Below are 21,937 nucleotides of genomic sequence, written 5' to 3' on the forward strand. Positions count from 1 at the left end.
CTGCACCCCCTGCCTCATGAAACCCCAAAGTGTGTCCCTGCCCGTCAACATCCTGCCACATCATACAACCATCCCAGTCCACCCTTACACATCCTTTTATGTCTCCACACTCAGACTTTTCCATCAGCCCCTCTGGATAAGGAAGTCCACCAGAACAGGACAGCTGGAGCTGGGCGATATCACAGCATACACCCTATGACAGTACAAATGTATCACCTATTATATAGAGATATATAGCACTTATACTGGGGTATGTCTAATTCAAAAAAAAAAAAAAAAAAAAAAAATTCATCAAACTATATAAAATATAGTTAAAATATAAATATATAAATAAAATATAGCACACACTCCAAAGTGTGTTGCAGATGGCGCTTGCAGTGTATACAACTTTATTAATTAAAATGGTAGCAATTTCAGTTTGACACATCATATAATACAGCAGCATAAAAAAAAAGAATTTTATAGACTTATATAATCTATTTCATATTCAGCAAGAATGCATTAATTTATAAAAAGTGACTGAAGACAATATTTCTAAACCAACCCCAGCGTTTTTAATGGTAGTTTATGTTTGTTTATATATAATATAATAATATAATTTATAGATTTATTACTTAAAAGGGAGTGTTTCATAATATATGCCATTACTGTGACACAAAATTACTGTTATATAAGGGTTGATTTTGGTCATACACCAGTCTATCCCTAAGGACATAATCTCAATCCCATTGCATTGCAAATGATCTTGAATAATTGATTGCTCGAGATGAGATCAAAGAAATGTATGTGCATACCTTACACTGGGGAACTAGGTCTGAGACTGGAAGGTACCCAATCTATTAATTATACTGTGCCTGTGGAGGGGGATCTCATAATAACACTAAGCACAGACATACAGGAAGAGGATAAACACAGACACATTCTAACACCTCATTACATGACCTGCGATACTCATACGTGTTCATAAAGTTGTACTAGATATACTTAAATAAATAGCACATCACACACAAATGCACTCTAACAGCTGTTTAGTGTTGACAAACAAGCTTTTTTGGAAATAATTTCTGCTGCTTGCAGAATGAAGTATTGGAACATGATTTCCAACTAATACGATTTTAAATAACTCACACACTACTCTCAAGTTTAGACATGTTTACAGCTAACACGTTTCAGTGGTAAACACTTTGCCACTAAAGGAAAACATGACTGTACATGGGGTGTTATGCAGATATTGGTAAAGGGGTAGCCGAATGCACAGATCCAATATACTGTTACACATGCGATTTATTTCATAACTGTTTATGTTCACTTAAGACATAACCGACTGTGTTTAAGCGAATACTCACCAAACCAGGCATTTTGACATATTTCTGTGTGCATTTAACCATTTATCTCTTTCGCGGCTTAATGCAGTTTGATTCATTTTATTACTGAGCGCGTCCTGCAGTTTAGTAACAATAGACTGTGTTTTACAACAATCACTGATTTGGATGTTAAAGGGGTCATATTATGAAAATCTGACTTTTCCCATGTTTAAGTGCTATAATCACATCTCTGGTGCACCTACCAAACCAGAAAATGTGAAAAAGGATAACCCAGTAATTTTGTTTTGGTAAGCTCGTCTCTGCAAGCATGTGACAAATCGCGCCGTTCTGATTTTGCTCCCTTTGTGACATAGGAAGGGGATCTTATTATAATATTTCTGCCCCTTGAATCTGTATGTTTCCACCCACGGCACCGCCATTGTTTTTGCAAGCGACAATGAGTAACACTGGTCCTGGAGTGCAGCAGCAGCTGTTCTGCACAGTTTAGCTACAACCCTGATCAAACACACTTGAAAGTATTCAGGATTACTAAAGCTAAATGAAGGAAGGTGAGTTGGATCGGAGCAAAACCCTGCAGGACAGCAGCACTCAAGAACGACCGTCCCTGAGCTTCTGATATGTCTCAGCTATGTAAACATTATCACTGATCTGTTAACGGCTATAATAGTAAACATATGAGACTCCAAAAGCTCATGGCATCTTAACCACTAAGGACACAGTGGTGTCATTTTATTTATGAAGGGAATGTGTCCAGATAAATTCATATACCAGTATGTGTGAGTTATTTTACACCAGATTGCTTTGCACACGAGGGTCAGTAAAACACCGGATTTGCACAGAAGTTGATTCTCAAAGATGGATCAATACCAACTGTTCATGATCCAATTTCATATATTTCGTGATGTTTGTAAATTGTCTTTCTGAATGTGTTTCGTTAGCATGTTGCTAATGTACTGTAGAATGTGGTTAAAGTTACCATTGTTTCTTACTTTATTCACGGAGACCCGGTCATGTCGTTATTTTTATTTTTATCCCGAAAACGCTTGCAGTCTGTATAATTCATCGACACATCTTCATTCTTATTGAGTCTCTCCAACAGTGTGTAGCTTTAACCACATTAGCCGTGCAGCACTCTATCAAACTCATTCAGAATCGAATCAATGTTAGCAAACATCCACAAAATACATGCCATACCTACGTGATCTGATATGCTGCATCATGGACAGTTTGTAATGATCCATTTTGAGAGTTATATTTTCTGTGTGAACTTCTCCTGTATTATTTATGCAGGAATCACAAGCTTGGGGGGCGGGGAGCACAAGCTCATTTGCATTTAAAGGCACACACACCAAATCAGTGCATTTTTTCTCCCACCCAAAAATAGGCAGTTAAAACATGGTATAGTAAAAAATCCATGGGGTATTTTGAGCTGAAACTTCTCAGACACATTCTGGGGACACCAGAGACTTATATTACATCTTGTAAAAAGGGGCATAATAGGTCACCTTTAAGTTTTGCTTTTAGAGAGGAACAAAAGTGCACCACTATGAAGGTAAGAAAAGCACTAATATCGCATAGCCCTAGTTTCCTGCCGTCATCGCTGAAGGGTTGCTGTCATTGCAATCTCCTCGCAATGACATAGCAATTTTTTTTAATTTATTTTTTTATTTGTAGAACTGCCAGACCAGTGAATGTAGCGAAGCAATTTTAGCTGCGCATAGAACAATTGTCTTGCAATTGTATCTGACAAATATCATGGATTCAACAAAAATATTGAGAAGCACAACCGTTTTCAACAATGATAATAAGAAATGCTTCTTGATCACCAAATCAGTATATTAGAATGATTTCTGAAGAATCATGTGACACTGAAGATGCCATCATATGAATAAATTTCATTTTAAATATAATAAAATAGAAAACAGTTATTTTAAATTGTAATAATATTTCACATTACTATTGTTTTTACTGTGGTTTTGATCAAATTAATGCAGCCTTGGTTAGCATTAGGAACTTATTAAAAAAAAAAAAAAAAAAAAAAAAAAAAAAAACTTACAGACCCAAATGAATTCAGGTAAATTGAGACACTTTTTGCCTTTGAGATGATTGGGAAAAATATAAATAAAATAATCCATGAGAGGCCACTTGTTGCAGTGATTTAGGGGTTAACAGGGTTTCAGGCACTCAACATTTGTGCTTAAGAACACTGTGATAACATTGTTTTTTGTGGCAATTATTACATGACACTGACTAAGTACAGGCTTCAAGCAGGCAACATCTTAATATCAGACTGTATTAAATTACATGATTATACAAAAAATGGACAGGTGACCTGAATTATTGCATATGGCTTGCTTGAGCGTCTGGAGGGGTGTACCAACGTTTGATACTCAATAACCCTTATGATATAATTACACTCGCCTCATTGCTCATTTCCAACAATTTATGGACACAAAGGATACAGGATAAAAGGGAAATCTGATTGAGCTTTCCACATCTTCAAGGCACCTTACAAATCCCTCAGCGCAGCAACACCAAATCAAATGTCAATTCTTAACCACTTTAACACAGCAAGAAAGCAGTGTCTGGGAGCTTTTAAAGTGTCTAGATAAAGGGCGGGGATAGTATCTGATAAACAGCACAATTAAAGCCCGGGACAAATTAGGCAGAGCTCAGCGGCGAGATTTCATGCAAAATTACGCTGGCGAAACGAGTGGCAATTAACAAGGGGGCATGTTCATTCATTAGTGCAAAAGGGAGCGATTTGCTGGGGAAGGGAAGAGGTCAGCCTGTAGGACTGCCAAAGTGCTAATGTCCTCCTAGCTTTTCTGAGCCCTGCTGACTGTGACAGCACGATGAACAATACTGGCATGCGCAGAGCTACTGCTCAGCCTGCCAGCCAATCGGTGCTTGAGGCTAAGGCGAGAGTTGACAAAATCACCATCAAACCAATTAGATGCAGTATGGCATGCGTGGTGGGATAGAAGGATGGACATCTTGAGTCTCTTAATGAAATGGTTTTTTTTTTTTTTTTTTTTTAAGTAAACAACGAATGTCTTTAAAAAATAAATAAATAAATAAAACATTGTGCTCCTGCTTCATTAATACCAATTATTAGGCAGGAATATCTAAATTTATATCTAAACATTTCAAACCAAAATGGCAGCTACTCTTCTTGTTATCAAGGTCATGGCCTCCTATCAGTAGCAACAATATGACTCTTGATATATCAATAATAAAAAGCAGAACTTGACTCTTCTGAAAGTTCAAATCATGTCAATTCTTCATTACGTCATTTAAATGGCATAATACACAATTAATCTATCTATATCTATCTATCTATCTCTATCTATCTATCTATATCTATATATATATATATATATATATATATCTATCTATATATATATATATATATATATATATATATATATCTATATATCTATATATATTTGTCAGGGGTTTGTGTGTGGGTTAGGTTTATAGTATTTATAACTAGCTGTATAACTAGGTGCATATAAAAACAATATAAGTCTATGGAATGTCCCCATTTAGACAGCTAAGTAAATATGTAACAAATATGGTGAACAATGGTACTCCTTTCATGGAATGACTCAATTAAGGAACTTCCCAGAGCTTAGGATCATCAGCAAGGGTTAATGGCTTGAAATTCAAGGTTGAAGATATTGAATGAAAGATAAGATTGGAAGTTACATTTCAAGGCAGATGAAGATATCAAAAGACAAACAGCGTGATGAAGGGACAGATGGTGAGGAGGGGGGTAATGGAAGAGTAGATACCCACCCGATGGTGCTTCCAAGTGCCGCCTCAATAGTCCAGACACAGTGCAAGTTATGCTCATAAGGCGCTGGGTAACCAGGAGACAGAATCCGGCCCATGGGCTCATCTTTAATCGTTCCTCCACACTCGGCTGGGTGAAGAAAGAGATAAACAAAAGCACCATCCTTCAATGACAGCTCACAGCTCTTAAGCACAAAATAAATAAATAAACACAGTGGGGTCCAAATATCTGATGCCACTAGTGAAAGTTTTTCTCTTGTAAAATTGAAATTATTTAATAAATACATTTTTAAATATAATATAACATAATATAATTTTTGTTAATTTTACATTTTAACATTGATTATCAGGTTTGAATTAGATTTTAAAATCACAAATTTTCATTGTAGACTATGCATGACTGAATGTCAATAATTGAAAAATTTCAGGTCTTTGGTGTCAATGTTCTAAAACTGACTAAAAATGAATCTCACTTTAAAAACAAGAGGAGGAAAAAAGCCTTTAAGTGAGAGGTCCACTTCCGTAGGGGATTCTGCATCCATATCTAAGGCCTTGTCCATACTAATACGTTTTTCTTTGAAAACACATCTTTTTCTGTCCGTTTTGGCCTTCCGTCCACACTGAGATGGCGTTTTTGTCAATGAAGATGGAGCTTTTTGAAAACTGGATAAATTTCGCGTTGTAGTGTGAACTGTGAAAACGGAGGTATTCGAAAATGATGATGCATGTTTAGTCATGTGATGCATATTGTACCCATAGATATCTATGGTTATAGCGGCATTGTTGTGTCTGCTATTTACATTCATAGTGTTGCTAAAGTAAAATGTTCCTTTGTAGAATTTTTCTTCAAAGATGCCAGAAAATGTACTCGCAATTGCTGTCCTGTGGCAAAATATGCCGACAATTGCGTTTTAGACCAAACAATTTTGAGTGCAACCTGGATGCAACAGTGAGTGGTGGGATATTTTGCTAATAAAACGACTGTGCCAGAAGAATAGAGTGAGAACTTTATTATCTCTGCTCTCTTGGTATCATCTTGTGAGCTTTTATTATATTTTACGCATGTGCAGTTAGGTGATTTAATCATTTTCAGACGTTACTAGTGTGGATGAGCAACTTTGGAAAATCTAAGTGTAGACGGGGAGCATTTTGAAACAAAAACACTGTTTTCAAATGTATCCGGATTAATGTAGACATAGCCTAAATCCCTCAAGAAAGGATTGTACACAGTGTGCTGTAAAGCGATGCATCATCAGGTGGAAGGGCACGTATAACTTTCCACTTTAAAAGAATACATTCAGCACTGAGCAGAGCTTTATGAGTGATGAGCAGAATAATGTGGCCGTATATCACCTCCAGGATTGAGCCTTCCCTGGGGAGGGCATATTTCCTTTGGCTAATATCACTGATAGTGTTGGTAATATGTCCTGCACCAGACATGACTATCCATCTTGCACTGGGGCAATGGTGGTGTTGGTGGTAGCGGGCAGTGGGGAAACAAATCACTTGTTTGTCAGGAGGTTGGGCCCAGTGCGTGTGACAGTTCCAGTTTCATGGATCAGGAAGTTCTGAGAGTCTTATTTCCAACTCCTGCCATCATCATGATCATTTCAAGAGGTCAAATGCATGCGCCCTTACACAGTATACACTCGTACATACACATATACACTCTTTGGACAGGGCCAGGACAGGATTCAGAGTAAATCTCAATAAGATCAAAAAAGTCTGTCAATATTGCAGCAACACACTCTGCAGTGTATGGTGAAAAGGTTTGAAGTGCTTACACTTTTGGATGCAAAATATGTTACCAAAATATTTTAGAATAAGGTTAGAATAATTGTGCTCTCATTCTAATACACACCAGCACTCATTCATTGAAGTCTGTGAAGTTAAATATACTGTAGACTCGCTTGCTTTTAGGATAATCCTTTATGCAAAATGGAAATACTGTGAATTTGTAAAATTTACAGGCAAGTATACAACAATAAATGTAAGTTGTGCGCTGAATAATACGCATCTCAAACGCATTAAACAACATATGCATCTGACAGTAGGGTAAGCCATGTAGGTTTATGGTTTAGTTTGAAGCGCTAATATAAGGCACGTCTCATGTTTAGGATAAATTGGGTCGTGCACTTATCTGGCAGCAGCTTACTCTGTGTCCTTCATTATTTTTCAGATATCTAAACGATATTGTCTTATCCTGGGAGGGAACTGAGTTTAAAATTACATTCCACAGACAGAGTTGTTCTGCACGTGCAGTGGTTCAAGCACTGTATTCATTCGGTACACATACATACCAAACCAAAAGCCCCGGACTGAAAACCGTTACACACATATTACAATATACTTTACACATACAAGTAATAATGATATTTTTCATCGATCCTTGGGTTTTGACAGGTATCCAGCCTGCAGACAGGCTCTCTAGTGCATAAATTTTGTAATTAGTCACCTTTCTTACAAGCAACCGTTTTACTCACAAAAGTTTCTATGTAAATGTATAAAGTAATCTGTTTTAAAAATGTGGCTCGAGGACACAAAATATGTTAATTTGAAAATCCCAAATTTTATTTGTGTATAGTTGATTATAAACATTTTAGTCATATCCGTCTACTGCATGTTCAGTGATGGTTATAATTAAAACATACTGAATTTAAAACAAAGACTCAAAGTCTTAAAGTATTGTGGTGACTGATGAAAGGACAAATGACTATAGTTGAGGCCAATTACATTTTACATTTTACAAATGGATTTCACTGGGTCTTGAATTGAAACATAACTTCTGTCAGGATCACTATTGTCAAAGATGATTGACAATTAGCATACAGTTTGGATCAGTCAGTATGGTTCTGTTCTGGGTAAGAACAGCCTAGCATGGATAAGAGCAGGAAGAGCAGCAATAACCCCCTTAGGGTAAACAGAACAGAACCAACATAATCTATTGGAGATATCTTTAATGATCAAATTTAATGTACAACATATTTCAAGAATTAGTCTGATTTGAATGGGAATCAGAAGGCAAAGTTCTGAATGGATGAGAGGAGAGGTTGGGGATGGAGGAGGGTAATTATCTCCTGAGCAACGTGATAAAGCTGCTAATAATACTGATGGACCTTATATGCTGTGATAGGCCTCGTATTCCTATAGATAGACGTGGATCAGCTGAAAGTCAGCTGATGCGAGTTTGACTGACGTGACCTGCAAGAATTAATGCTACGCTTGATTTTTGATTGGGTTGTTAGCTTGGTAAGATGATTTATTTATTTCTTATAAAAGGGGAGATTGGACACTTTTAAGTAAAAAGAAGGAAAGATTTGCAGAGAAATAAAGAATTGTAGGAAAAAATAAGAATTCAGCAAGTGCTATTTCTCCAAAACAGTACTGAAGTATAGGAATGAAGCACAATCAAGTCAGTGGAGGGGCATTTCGCACATTTGTTCCGGACACTTTACCTACACGCATTTCTCCTTGAGTCTCGGTCAAGCAATGACACAAATAACACGGTGGCCAGTGTTTGTAGTCATGTGAGATATACATGTCACAGCACGCAAGTGCAATGTGTTCAAATGCCCACTTTAGTCTCTCAAGCCATTGTCATACATACTGAAGGGTATAATCATAGACAGAGACACACTTTTCAGCATTTCTGTTGGTGCAGCATAGAAAAAAAAAAAAAAAAAAAAATTGGAGAAGGACAGAATGTGAGAGAAAAGTGAAAAAAAGTAGTGTGAGAATCTCTGCAATGAACTATTTTCTTAATCAGTATGTTAATCTTGTTTTCCAGTACAAACATCTAAACCTTCTTAAAACAAGATATATTGATTACTTACAAAATTGTAAGCAAAATTGTTTAAGATATTAGTTGTTTAAACAGAATATATCTTAAATTCAGTTCACTTTCTTAGCCAACAGCTAATGTATGTTTTTTTTTAGGATGATTATCTATTTGTACTGAAAGACAAGACATAAATACGGATTACTTTTTTTTATTATTATTATTATTTTTGCAGCGCTCAAATTGCACACTACTGAGATGTTCTGGATCACAGCCTTCTGTCCCTTCTCTGGGAATCAAAGGTTTCAGAAACTGGATAAAAATGAGAAAGAAAATCGAGAATGAAAACACACATTAAACAAGATTTTTCATTTATTTTGTATATCTCAAAGTTGAGATTTGTAACTTTTTTCTTTCTTTTTACTTTCATCTGTCTCTCTTGCTCTTTTTTTTCCTGCAGTTCTTTCTTTCTTTCTTCTTTCTGACAAATCTTCCCATAGTGGACAGCAGAGCCATAAATCACAATGAAACAAACCCATCTTCTTCAACTCCTGAGATGACCTGCTTCGTAAGTCATAAAACTACATTTCTTGCTCTCTCATTCTCTCCTGCTCTCTCCTCCCCTCTCTCTTTCTCTTATTCTCACCAACTTCTCATTTCTCACTGTCCACCCTCTGTTTTCTACAGTACTAGTTAGTCTCCTGTTATGGCGGATGAAAAATATTTGCTCATGCCTTTACAGTTCCATTTCTCCCCTCTCTATATAAGCATTTCAATTTTGCCTAAAGGTCTCTATAGGCTCAGGTGGGAAAGCACTATAATTCAAAATTCAACAGCACTGCAGAAGCGGGTCTGTGATAAACTCACACTGAGCAAAACCCAGGCTGAGTTTAAGGGTGGGTGGTAGAAGATGCACACACATGAAGAAATAAAAAGAGCGCTCAAATTAATCGAACTCTCTCCGCTTTGGGGGTTCATATTCATGAAGCAATTTCTCAGAGTGTATCATAGAAGGCCATGTGGCAGATTTAAAGTTTGTGATGAAATACTAATACAGCTAGAGGAAGTGATGAGAAACCCAACCATGAACTATAAACTCTTCCACAGAAAAACAGTATATATAAAGCATATAAGAATGAAAGGCTTTTAAGATTATTGGCTACATTCAGTAAATGATTACTCTTGACTGGTAGCATATTTATCAGTTAACTAACCTAACATCTGATATGGCAGTACACATGGTACAATTATGTTTGCTGATAGACAGCCACGCAGTAATTAGCTCTACTGAGGAAGGCACTGTCACTGAGTGTGAGTATTTAGTGTCTTACCCACACACAGTGGAAGGGGGCTGTCCCATGCTCTCCTCTCCCCTCTGAGACATGTCAAAACCTCCGGGCCCTTTAAACTGTAGCCAGGATCACAGCTATATGACACCGTGCTGCCTGCGAAGTGACCTTTGTCCTCCCGTTTAAAGCCAAACTGAGGCACACCTGGGTCCTCACATTTCACCAACTCAAAACCTGCAAAAAAGAAAGTAAAAAAAGTGTGTCCTTGAAAACCTCTCCTCTGGTATATATATAAAGTATACATAATTCCTAAATCCCTTAAAAGGGAATTATTTACATATAAATCTTAAGGAATGTGTATATATACCATGGTTAATACACATGGTCTTAATACTCAATTCTGAATGTAGTTCCAGTTTAATCAATCTATCTATCTATCTATCTATCTATCTATCTATCTATCTACCTACCTACCTATCTATCTATCTGTCTGTCTGTCTGTCTATCTATCTATCTATCTATCTATCTACCTATCTATCTATCTGTCTGTCTGTCTGTCTGTCTGTCTATCTATCTATCTACCTATCTATCTATCACTGTACTGCTGTCAGATGTCAGTGTACTACTCACTGGTGAAGTGCAGCTCAAAACCTTTGCTGGTATTGTCACTATTACTAATGAACTCTAGCCACATGGTGCTGGACGTGCTGTTTAAAGTGACATCCATCAGCTCTGTGCCTGTGAATATTCCCAGCAGTCGAGCACTGTTACTGTTACCATCATACACCTGAAAGACACATAAAACAGACCCATACAGTCATTGCAGAATTTACAAACAAACTTTGCACAAATGCACACTAAGTCACAAACACCTTAAGCATGTCATCCTCCTCCAGGCGGAAATCCCGTGCTCGGAGCTGGATGCCTTTACCGGGTTGGGTTTGGATGGAGTAGATGCACTCATGATTGTTACCGTAATAACCAGGGTAGTTTGGAGAGAGTAAAACTCCTTGTTTCCCAGTTACAGATGATCCGCATTCAGCTGCAGAAAGGGAGGTAAGAAGTCAAATGACCTCTGACGAATTACCCATGATCTCAGTATAAACATAAACACACATTATACACTCATGCTGGCAGACAGGGGGTATTGTGTGTTTCTGAATGAGTGCAAATCAATTTCTGCACCTAATTCTGCTCAAATATTAAACCACACAAATTGAAATTTAAACTTTTTGACAATGACAATGCTGCGAGGGTTGCAGGTCTGTTCTGATAAGATGCGAATGCAAATAATTAAATACAACTGACAAAAGCTAATTATAGACGATACCTATCTTATGGACGATAACTGATAAATTAAGTGTTTTAATTACTACAAGTCATTTAGTCATCACAACATTATAATGTACAATATGAAGATTAGTTTTTAATTTTGAGATTTGCTAAATATTACATTAAAGAGTGTTATTAAAATAGTGTTTTAAAAGTGTTTTATGTGAGCATTAAATGAACTATTAAATATCCTGGTAAATAAAAAATAAAATATCGACCAATAACTGATACTGTATGTGATCAATGTCATGCGTCGCTACTAACAACATGATTTTTCTTGATTAAAATTGATGATAAAAAATATTAGGTATACCCAAAAGGCCTTAAGTGTAATGAACCATTCGTTATTTATTTAAATGCGCACATTTAAATACAAGCACATTGACAAAAACATAAACATATGTTTAGAAATGAGCTGACCTAGTTGCACAAGAGTCGTAAACAAATATGAAGCAAGGATAAGCCAGATATTGCAGCAGAAAACACATAATACCTAACTACTTACTTGAAAGTCAAAATCATAATGTTAACAAATTAAATTCTAAATTTAGCATCTAAGTTATTCCAACAAAAAATTAATTGAAGAAGTCTGGCCTCCAATATACTTATATGCAGATATCTACTATTATATTAATGCTGATTAAGCATTAGACAAAATTTGGGGTTGGAGCTCGTTCTCGTTCTGTTTCTCTCTCTTTTTTTAGATGGTGAGTCATATCCTTGAGTCTGTGAATCTGGCATCCAGCAGAACTCTGAAATTGGGCTGCTTTAGCCATTTACTTTGAGATATGTAGTTTTTAGTGCACTCTGAAATGTGTTGTTGTGCGTAAGCGTGCATCTCTAAGAACATGAGGGGAAATATGTTGTATAATTTGCGAACAAAGCAAAATGAAAAGCATGTGACCACCTACCAACACACCTTGGCAGAGGGGAACTCCACACCCGCCGACGCCCCCCTAGACACACCACCCTCGCTGGCCCCTCGAGACGATACCCCGGAAAACAGGAGAAGATAAGCGCATCCCCCACCCCGAACTGCAGCCCTTTACGAGTGCTGAAGGGGGGGACGCCGGGATCTTCACAAGGCTCAAGATCGTATTCTGAAAGCAGCAGGAGAAGGATTGATATTTTGTAGCTTCTTCTGTTACAAATGTCATGTTGTTTGAGCGACTTTACAAAGCTCTCTACCTGAGAAAGTGATGTTAAAGCCCTCATAGGACACAGAGAAGTCTGAGAGGAAACGGATCTGAGCGGTGTAGTTGCCAAAGAGTCCAGCGCTAAGAGGGGGCGGCAGCGTAGACCCGGTCAATCTCCACAGGGGTTGAGAGAAACTACCATTTTCTGTGACTAAAAGGTGGTCGTGCGGACTCTCCAAGTGAAAGGTGTGGAAGGTAAACTGGACACCTGCGGAGAATGAGAGGAGAAGAAAAACACTAAATATATATCAACGGTTTAAGAGTTCATGAGGGTTTCAGCCACATACAGTTGCAGAAAAACATATGTCAAACCTTTGGATTTACCTGGAATCCTAGTCCTAAAAATGTATCACAATAGACAAAATGCACAAGCAATGATACATTTTCAACTCTGTACTGAACACACCATGTAAACACTCACAGTGCAAGGTGGAAAAAGCTTGTCAATCCCTAGGCTAATGATTTCTCCAAAAGTTGGTGTCAGCTAACCTGTTCAATCAATGAGATGAGATTGGAGGTGTTAGTCAGAGCTGCTCTGTTCTATAAAAAAGAAATGCTCAATTTTGGAGTTTGTTATTCAAAAGAAGCATTGCCTCATGTGAACTGCATCTCGAACAAAAGAGGTCTCTGAACGGCAAAGAGGAAGGTTTGTTGACTTACATAAAGCTAGAAAAGGTTTGAAAAATATCTCTAAAAAGCCTTGATGTTTATCAGTTGATGGTAAGACAAGCTACAGCTTCTCTTCCTAGGAGTGGGCGTTCTTGCAAGAAGAACACTAGAGTGTCAGCTAAAGACTTATATCTAGAGAAATATCTGGAACATGCTAACATTTCAGTCAACGTGATTATGATACAGAAAACGCTGGAAGAAGAACAGTGGAAGAAGAATCAAAGCCTCTTGTTTGAAGTCCACAAGAGTATGTGGATGTTCCACAGAGGACAGATCAAACCAGAGTTGTTTAGGGAAAACAAAAAAGATTTCAAAATTAAAGTATGGAGGGCCATCATGGTTTTTTGTTGCCTCAATTCCTGAGCCACTTGTAATCATAGAAGGAAAAATGAAAGTAGAAAATGTGTCTTCTGGAGTGACCTTCAAAAAGATTGTAAAGATTTGGCATGACCTCATGGGAGAGTGATTCATGCCGTAGACATCAGAAGAATATAACTGAACTGAACCAGTTTTGTAAAGAGAAATGGTGCAAATGTTGTTCAGGTCTGATCTACAATTACAGAAACCATTTGGAGGAAATTGTAGATGCCAAAAGAGCGTGAAACGGTTATTAAATCCAAACTCTTTCCATCTCGTACTGTTTACAATATGTGTTCAATAAAGACATGTAAACATATTACACTGTAAACCCTAATGCTAAAAATAATTATTTGGTTTGAGTAGGGCAAACTCAAATTAAACAAATTAGTTCAATCAAATTAACTTTTTACAAAATTGAAATCTGCCAGTTCTGCTTACTTAAACTTTGAATTTCTTAACTTAAAAAAAATTGATTTAACTGATTACCTCAATTGTTTTTTTGCATTTTGCCAACTTATTCAGGTTTACAGTGTAGTGTTTATGTGACATTTTAGAATACAGTGTGTCTATTGCTGTCAAATAAAGAACCATCTACAAAAAGTGATCTCACCTTTACCATGTGAAGTCTCAATCATCCAGGTACAGTTGAGGTTATGGGGGTAGAAGTCAGGAAACCCAGGGGACAGAATAGTGCCGCTGTTCCCCTGAATAAACCCTCCACATAGTGCTAGAGGAAAGAGAAAAAGATAAAGACTATTTGTCAAAAAGCTGAGCTCAATCCTGCTAAAACAAACATTACAGGATGTGTCCTTCCGAAGGACATCAGCATATGGAGGCGAATTATTCCTATCATTACCCAAGGGGAAAAATCAATAATGGCCTTAAATATTCAAAGCCTAGTGGAATAGGAGAAGGGAGCGGAAAGGGTAGCTTCAAACCGTAAAGGCCCTTCCAGTCTGGAAGCGATATCGTCGCTTGAATAAATGACCTGTACCTTAATGTGTCCTTTAGTAAAGAGTGGGCCGTACCATCACAGCTGGGCAGGGGGCGACTCCACTGGAAGTTGGGTTCACACTCGAGGGGCTCGTGGTCACTGAGGGTGTATCCTGCTTCGCAACTAAATGTCACCAATGCTCCCACGTAAAAATCATTGCCATGACGCTGACCGTTGACTGGGATTCCAGGATCAACGCAATGGTCCGACTGGAGTTGCAAGGCTTGAGAGGAGAATAGACAAAAATGAATGTGGAAAACAACCTATGATGATTCACCCAGGTAGATTTTCATGGCAGAAAGCTTGTCCTAAATGCATTATAAACTATTAATATACAAATTATTATTTTGACTTGTCTGGGACTGTTTGTGGACCAAAATAGAAAAATTTATAATCGGCCAATAAAATAATACTAATCTCTAAAAAGTTATTCAGTATTAACTTCTATGAATTTAGCATTTATTTAGTGATATTGTCCTCTTACATTTATGCATCATCAGACCAATATTACAGTTATTGGTCAATATTTTTGGTAACATTTAATAAGGTCTAATTTGTTAACATTAGTTAATGCATTAGTTAACATGAACTAACAATGAGCAATATATTTTTACAGTATTTATTATCCTTTGTTAAACTTCATCAAAAAAAAAAAAAAATATTCATGTTAGTTCACAGTGCATTAACTAATGTTAAAACGGATACAACTTAAAAATGTATTAGTAAATGTTAAGCTTGACATCAACTAAGATTAATAAATGTAGAAGTAATTTTCATTATTCATGTTAACTAATGTTAACAAATGAAACTTTATTTTAAAGTGTTACCATATTTTTTAATTTATCAGAAATAATATCAGCCAGTATTATATTGTCACATGTCTGTTTGTTTTGGACTCTCTATTTGATGTTCATTGGTTCCTTTGTTCCATTGTTCAGTTTCCCGCCACTCATAGTCACCTTAATTATCACTCATTGTTTTCCAGTTGTGTTTTATTAATTAGATGTTGATGTTGTTTGATGGTGTTTTTGGTTGTAATTTATTTTTCTGGTTGTGTTTTCGTTTGATTAAAAGTCTTCCAAAGGATCTCCTTCGTCGTGCGCATCTTTACACAACCATTCCGTAACATATATGTGTAATTGTGAATAATAATTTCCCCTATTTTTACATTTAGATTACATTTGCTGTCATCTAAAGCTCACTTATTGTTTGAAAACACTAATAATTTCTTATTTATTTAGACAAAATTGTATAGCATTTTAATATAGTCCATTTATTTGTTAACTTATCGGCCAAAACAAAATAATTATCATCTTATCAATACTGACCAGACTTTAAGCCCCTAAAAAGTTTATGGAATTGTTCTGCTTTTTCGGATCATTCTAAAGTTGCATAATTCTTCAATAGCACTTTCTGCTTGAGTTGATGTACTCAATAATTTAAGATGAACTGAGATTTAGAGAGAAACAACAAGAAAAGGTTACAAACATGAGTCATACCAGCATAAAAGCCATTCATTTGTTCATAACACTGTGACGGAGCTAATTCTGCAGTCTTGTGTGTATGTACTTGTGTACAGTGTAATGTTGCATGTATCATGTGTTTGTGCATGACTGAAATCATCTCACAGCTTAATCACCATCCTATTATATCATAATTACAGGACTTGATTAAAATCGCTGCATAGTAAAGAGCATGTGGCTATTATTTATAATGATGCCTTCATAGCTGCTAGTATTCACAGGTATCAGTGCTATCAGATCCTTGTAATTGTGGCCATGAAATGCATTGAAGAGAAGATAATATCAAGCTTTATCTAACTAGCAAGCTTTGACTAAATTCTCAGCATTGTAAGACACTTTGAACATAAATTACACTTACAGTATCACGTGTTTTAGTTTGAACAATGCAATTTTTGTGATATTCTACCATGTGCATTCTCTAACAAAGTGTGTTAAAGACTACTGGATAACATTGTGTAATTGTACAATAAAGATGTTTAATTTGTAGCCCTTAAACCTAAAAGAAGTAGAACTTTTTTAGCCATGGGTTTTTGCAATTGTAGCAGTTTCAATTTAAGGTCTAAGGTGGTAAACATTACTTGAACAGACTTTAAATTACAAATTTAAATTACAAATGTGTTACCAAAATTCCTGAAATTTATGTCATGGCCCTTTTCAGATCAAAACAGTAATAAATAAATTAGAAGACTATCATACTCTCATATCGGATGCGGAAGCCGATGTCGGAGTGGCTCTTGTCGGTGGTGAAGAGCAGGTAGAGGAAATTTGAGGTGCTGATGAGGAACTGAGGGACCTGTGTACCCTGGTAACTGCCAATCAGAGGTGAAGAAGGATAACGTCCGTCCCGTACCTCGAGAACATCATAGTTAACCTCTGTCCGGAATCTGTTGATCAGAACAGTGCTATACATCAGCATGGTAGCTTCACAACAAAGTGAGACTACATGGATTCATCACAGTCCTACTCGCTTGTGTTCCTGCAGGATATCACATATTAGAGCTAGAACAGATACACTACATCATTTAAACTGAAAACCCAGCTCACTCTAAAGTGGCATGTGTTGTTAGCGTTTCCTGAAGCAGCGGTCCACTAAAGCCCTGCTGCTTACTGTACCCACAGTCAGATAGAAAACATCAGCTCTCCCGCCAGCCTCACCTCTGAAACATTTTCTCAACAACAACAATCGATGCAAACATTCATACTGCACACACACAAACATAAATGAAGAAGACTCAAGGACCAAATCAAAACAAAACAAAACAAAACACAAAGCAAACAAAAATCTAAACAAAAAACAAAACATAAAACAAAACAGCAGAGAAGGGAAGCATTTGATGCCTATGGTTTATTTAATTAAATGTTCAACAAGCATGTAATGACTCTAGGTAAAGTCACTCCGTATAGGCAGAAATGAAAGATATTAAAGGATTAGTTCACTTTAAAATGAAAATTACCCCATGATTTACTCACCCTCAAGCCATCCTAGGTGTATATGACTTTCTTCTTTCAGATGAATACAGAGTTATATTAATAATCACCTTGATACTCCAAAACTTTATAATGGCAGTACACAGAAACCGCCTGTTTGAGGCTTGATAAAAAGTGCATTCATCCATCCATCATAAACGTACTCCACATGACCCTGGGGGTTAATAAAGGCCTTCTGAAGCGAAGTGATGTGTTTACGTAAGAAAAAATATCCATATTTAAACAGTAAAAAAAGTAAAATAAAGTAAAATAACTAGCTGAATATAGCAAGCGAAGGACGTAGCATAAGCATTTTGAACTGCGAGAGGCATTAGCCTTTCTTCGTAAGTTGAATACGGAAGGCGAAAGCTAGTTGTTTTACTTTATAACATGCTAAATATGTATATTTTTCTTACACAAACACATCGCTTCACTTCAGAAGGCCTTTTTTAACCCCCCCGGAGTCGTGTAGAATACGTTTATGATGGATGGATGCACTTTTTTGAGCTTCAAACAGGTGGTTTTCCGTGCACTGCCATTATAAAGGTTGGGAGCATCAGTGTGATTATTAATATAACTCTGATTGTATTCGTCCGAAAGAAGAAAGTCATATACACCTAGGATGGCTTGAGGGTGAGTAAATCATGGGGTAATATTCATTTTAAAGTGAACTCATCCTTTAATATTGATTCTGAATCAATCCCTGTGATAGTCAGGAAAGTGAATAGCCGGATTCTCTCATTCCAAGTCTACAGTGAACATCTGCAGTGCACTAGTGACCTATTTATGAAATGATGATAACCAACAGAATGAAAGATAGGAAGGGAAATGAAACTGGGAGGCTTATTAAGAGCAACATGGCAGATCAGAAAAGAGAACGAGAAGTCTTGTACGTACTTGTCAAAGATGATCTTAATAGGATATCCTGGTGGGGCCTCGATGATCCACTCACAATTGAGAGCCTCTTTATAAAGCTCAGGCCAGCCTGGGGACAGAATGATGCCGCTAGAAGCCTTCAGGTTTCCACCACATGGAGCTAAAGAAAAGGAGAAGACAACACAGAGAAAAAGATTTAGAATTGTTATTTTATTGCTAAATTGACCAAGAACAAAGGACTTTTTCTGTGATTTTCAGTTGATTCAAAAGGACAAATAAACTTGCTAGGCTTAGTGATAGTGGATAAGTCTGGTTAATCAAATACATAAAACAGAAAAGTCATTTAGTGTTTTTCCTAAAAATCAAAATCTGGAAGCAGAATGTGTTCAATGGGAGGCGGATGATCTCATCTCTTGACTCAGTGTACTGAAGGACATCTATAAGAGGCATTGCTTGATAAATGTCATAAAATGATTTGCAGCATACAGCAGTGCATTTCATTAAAAGAAAGGATGTGTTTTTTGTTTGTAAGAATTCAGACAGTTAATACATCTCGAGCACGTAACGAAAATAAACATTGTACGTTTTTGTTCCACTGACATTTCAGTTGGTCTCTGAATGAACTTAATGAAAAACCAAATTGAATAAACTTCCGAAGGGTTCAGTAAAGTGCAAACAGAGTTGGAGTACATTTTGTTTTTGTTACAAGAAATCTTGTGAATTATGAAATGTGCTTATTTATTAGAGAGAGGACAGACCTTCACAACGTGGCACAGCGTTGTCCCACACAACATTCCCATCTTTGAGAATGCAGGAGATAGTCTGAGATCCGTGGGTCTTCATGAACCCCTCCTCACACAGGAAAGAGATGGAGCTGCCAAGCTGTAGACTCTCACCAAAGCGCTTTCCGTTTACTGGAACGCCAGGGTCGGGACATTCGTTGTGCCGAAACGCTGCAGGGGGGAAAAACAATGAAATACATAAGAGAACTACATGCTAACTTTGACCTATGTAAATGGGCAAAAAGCTGGGCACAGCAAAAACAGAGTTTTATTTATTGTATTTAACCAGAACATTTGAGGTACAGTCTCTTTTTTTGTATCCCTGTCCACTGCCTATACACATTTTGTTAAAAACAGTTCGTTTTCATGAATGGACAACTTTTACAAGGCCCCATATAAATTAAAGAGGGCGTTCTCAATATACCCACTGAACTGAAAACTTCGCGGCTCATCGTTTCAGCTGTATAACTACACTAATTCATTTTAGTTAGAACAAAATATTGATTTATGTGCCTCCCCAAGTTTCTTGCTTCAGTGGGAAGCTTGGAGCTACTCAGTACCCATCGATAGGACTTCACAGAAGATATATTACCAACAGACAAAATCTCTCCAGCAAATCTGTTCATTCCTGCTACAGTGTGGCTCTAACACCACCAAGGTCAAAGGTTTGATTCCTGGGATCAAGAAAAAAAAGACAAAATGTATCCTTTTGGATAAAAGAGTCTGCCAAACGCATCCAACTGTCATCAACTGACACTGTCATTGTCATAGACACTATCAATGTAAATCTACCTTAATGCTCAATGTAAAAATAACTTATGCTCTTATTGTGTTTCCAGTCAGGCGACGGGCATGAATTCCTTCTTCGTGATTAACTCGTTGACTCAAGAAGGATCTCAAACCAAGATTGTGTGTGTAATCCATCACCATCAAGTGCCAACAAGCCCTTCGATGGAGTTTGTCATCTCCTTAATTAACATGAATAATTGGAGCATCCCTCCCACTCCCCCAAAAACACGGCACATGGGGAGTCAAACCATGTGGGATCACCTCCCGACAGCTTCAATTAACTGTAGCTTTATTTAATTACATATGCATTTGGAAATAAATTCTAATTAAATCTGTGGCTCTTGTTGTTCTTCCTCACATGGATACTCAAGCATCTATCAACTCTGCTGCCATACGCTATGCCCCGTGAATAGTGATTACTGAAGGACGACAGATATTCAGTTGCAATATACAGACAATTCTCCCTAGAGGGGAAATAAAACTTTCTTAATCCATCTCATATAGCAAAACAGTTTCTGAACTCTTCTAACTTCCAGAAACTTTAAATATAGTGCATGCTACCACTGACAAAACATCTAAACGCTATTATCTATTATACATCCTAAAATGATTTTTTGGTCTCCAACTTCAATGTGATGTTAGACTTAATCAAGTATGAACAGGTTTGCCTGAAATAACTTGAATAAATGATTTATTTTTACAACAAAAAAAAAAAAAAAAAAAGAGAGAGAGAGAAAAAAAAAAAGTCACAAATATAGAGCTGTATTTAAAACGTACTGGTGAAAGTGATGTTGAAGCCACGGTCTGTATACGTATGATCGGTCAGAAATTCCAGTCGGGCCACATGGCCGCTGGTAGTGATGGGTGAGGGCAGCACATCTCCAGAAAAGGTGCCAAGAATTGGCGACTCTGCCTTGCCGCCATCTTTAATGGACAGGAAGTCAAATTGTTTCTCCATGCTCAGGTCGTTAAAGGCTAAGTTGATGCGGCTTTCGGGTTTGGCGATGATCAACCACACACAGTGCATGTTGTTGCCGTACTCCTGAGGGTAGTTTGGTGATAGCAGGACCCCAGATGGAGTTGTGAAGTTGAAGAAACATGAAACTGAGAAAGGGACAAAGAGATAAAACAAAGCAACTGTTAAACACAGGAGGCGTCATGCGTCAAGCTGCGAGGCGAACAGGAGATTAAAACTGCCACTGAAGCTAAAATCAATTCACAATGCATAGGGAGGTCATTTGTTGTTGCTTAAACAACGCAGTGAGACAGGAGAGGAAAAAATACAGCTTAGGGGATGTGCAAGCTGCGATAGCAGGACGTTTAACAAAAACTTCTAGATATAAGACCCCTCAGACCTTGAGAACAGACATTTTATGAAATGTTCAATCTCGTTTTTTTGTTATTAGTTTGTCCTAAAGGTGATTTGGTAAGCCATTTGTATGTAAACACTGTCTGTTGGAGCATCCCGAGCAACCTGACACAGATTTATTGGCTCAACCAATGGCGTGTGTTTGGGGTGGGACTACACTGAAATCCACACCCGTATATAAACACTAAACTAACAGGGACTACCTTCATAAAGAACTACTGTGTTTTTCTAGCCTGCAATGTGCACCAAGTGAGTGGATAAAATAATAAAAGTAAATAAAATACATATTAGGTGTATGATGCCTTTGTTAGCATATTGTGACCATGCCAATTACAGAAGATAATGACTGAAGATGTTGCAGGGAAAAAGAGTGTTTATCTGCTGGGATTA

At 37.2% G+C, this 21,937-nt stretch overlaps 1 protein-coding gene across 2 annotated transcripts in view; it reads right to left on the reverse strand.

Annotated features, from left to right (window-relative positions):
* The window catches only part of csmd2 (CUB and Sushi multiple domains 2), a 291,911-nt gene that overhangs the window by 95,116 nt on the left and 174,858 nt on the right, over nt 1–21,937 (reverse strand). For both annotated transcript variants that reach the window (XM_051873150.1, XM_051873151.1), the window contains exons 14-25: nt 20,956–21,282; nt 19,366–19,560; nt 18,629–18,767; nt 16,961–17,148; nt 14,776–14,964; nt 14,358–14,474; nt 12,711–12,926; nt 12,434–12,622; nt 11,063–11,232; nt 10,821–10,977; nt 10,233–10,424; nt 5,127–5,253 (exon numbers count right to left, since the gene is read on the reverse strand). In XM_051873150.1, coding sequence (XP_051729110.1) covers nt 5,127–5,253; nt 10,233–10,424; nt 10,821–10,977; nt 11,063–11,232; nt 12,434–12,622; nt 12,711–12,926; nt 14,358–14,474; nt 14,776–14,964; nt 16,961–17,148; nt 18,629–18,767; nt 19,366–19,560; nt 20,956–21,282 — 2,206 coding nt within the window. The remainder of the gene's footprint in view (nt 1–5,126; nt 5,254–10,232; nt 10,425–10,820; nt 10,978–11,062; nt 11,233–12,433; nt 12,623–12,710; nt 12,927–14,357; nt 14,475–14,775; nt 14,965–16,960; nt 17,149–18,628; nt 18,768–19,365; nt 19,561–20,955; nt 21,283–21,937) is intronic.

Source organism: Ctenopharyngodon idella, chromosome 19, assembly GCF_019924925.1.
Source record: "Ctenopharyngodon idella isolate HZGC_01 chromosome 19, HZGC01, whole genome shotgun sequence".
Lineage (NCBI taxonomy): Eukaryota > Metazoa > Chordata > Actinopteri > Cypriniformes > Xenocyprididae > Ctenopharyngodon > Ctenopharyngodon idella.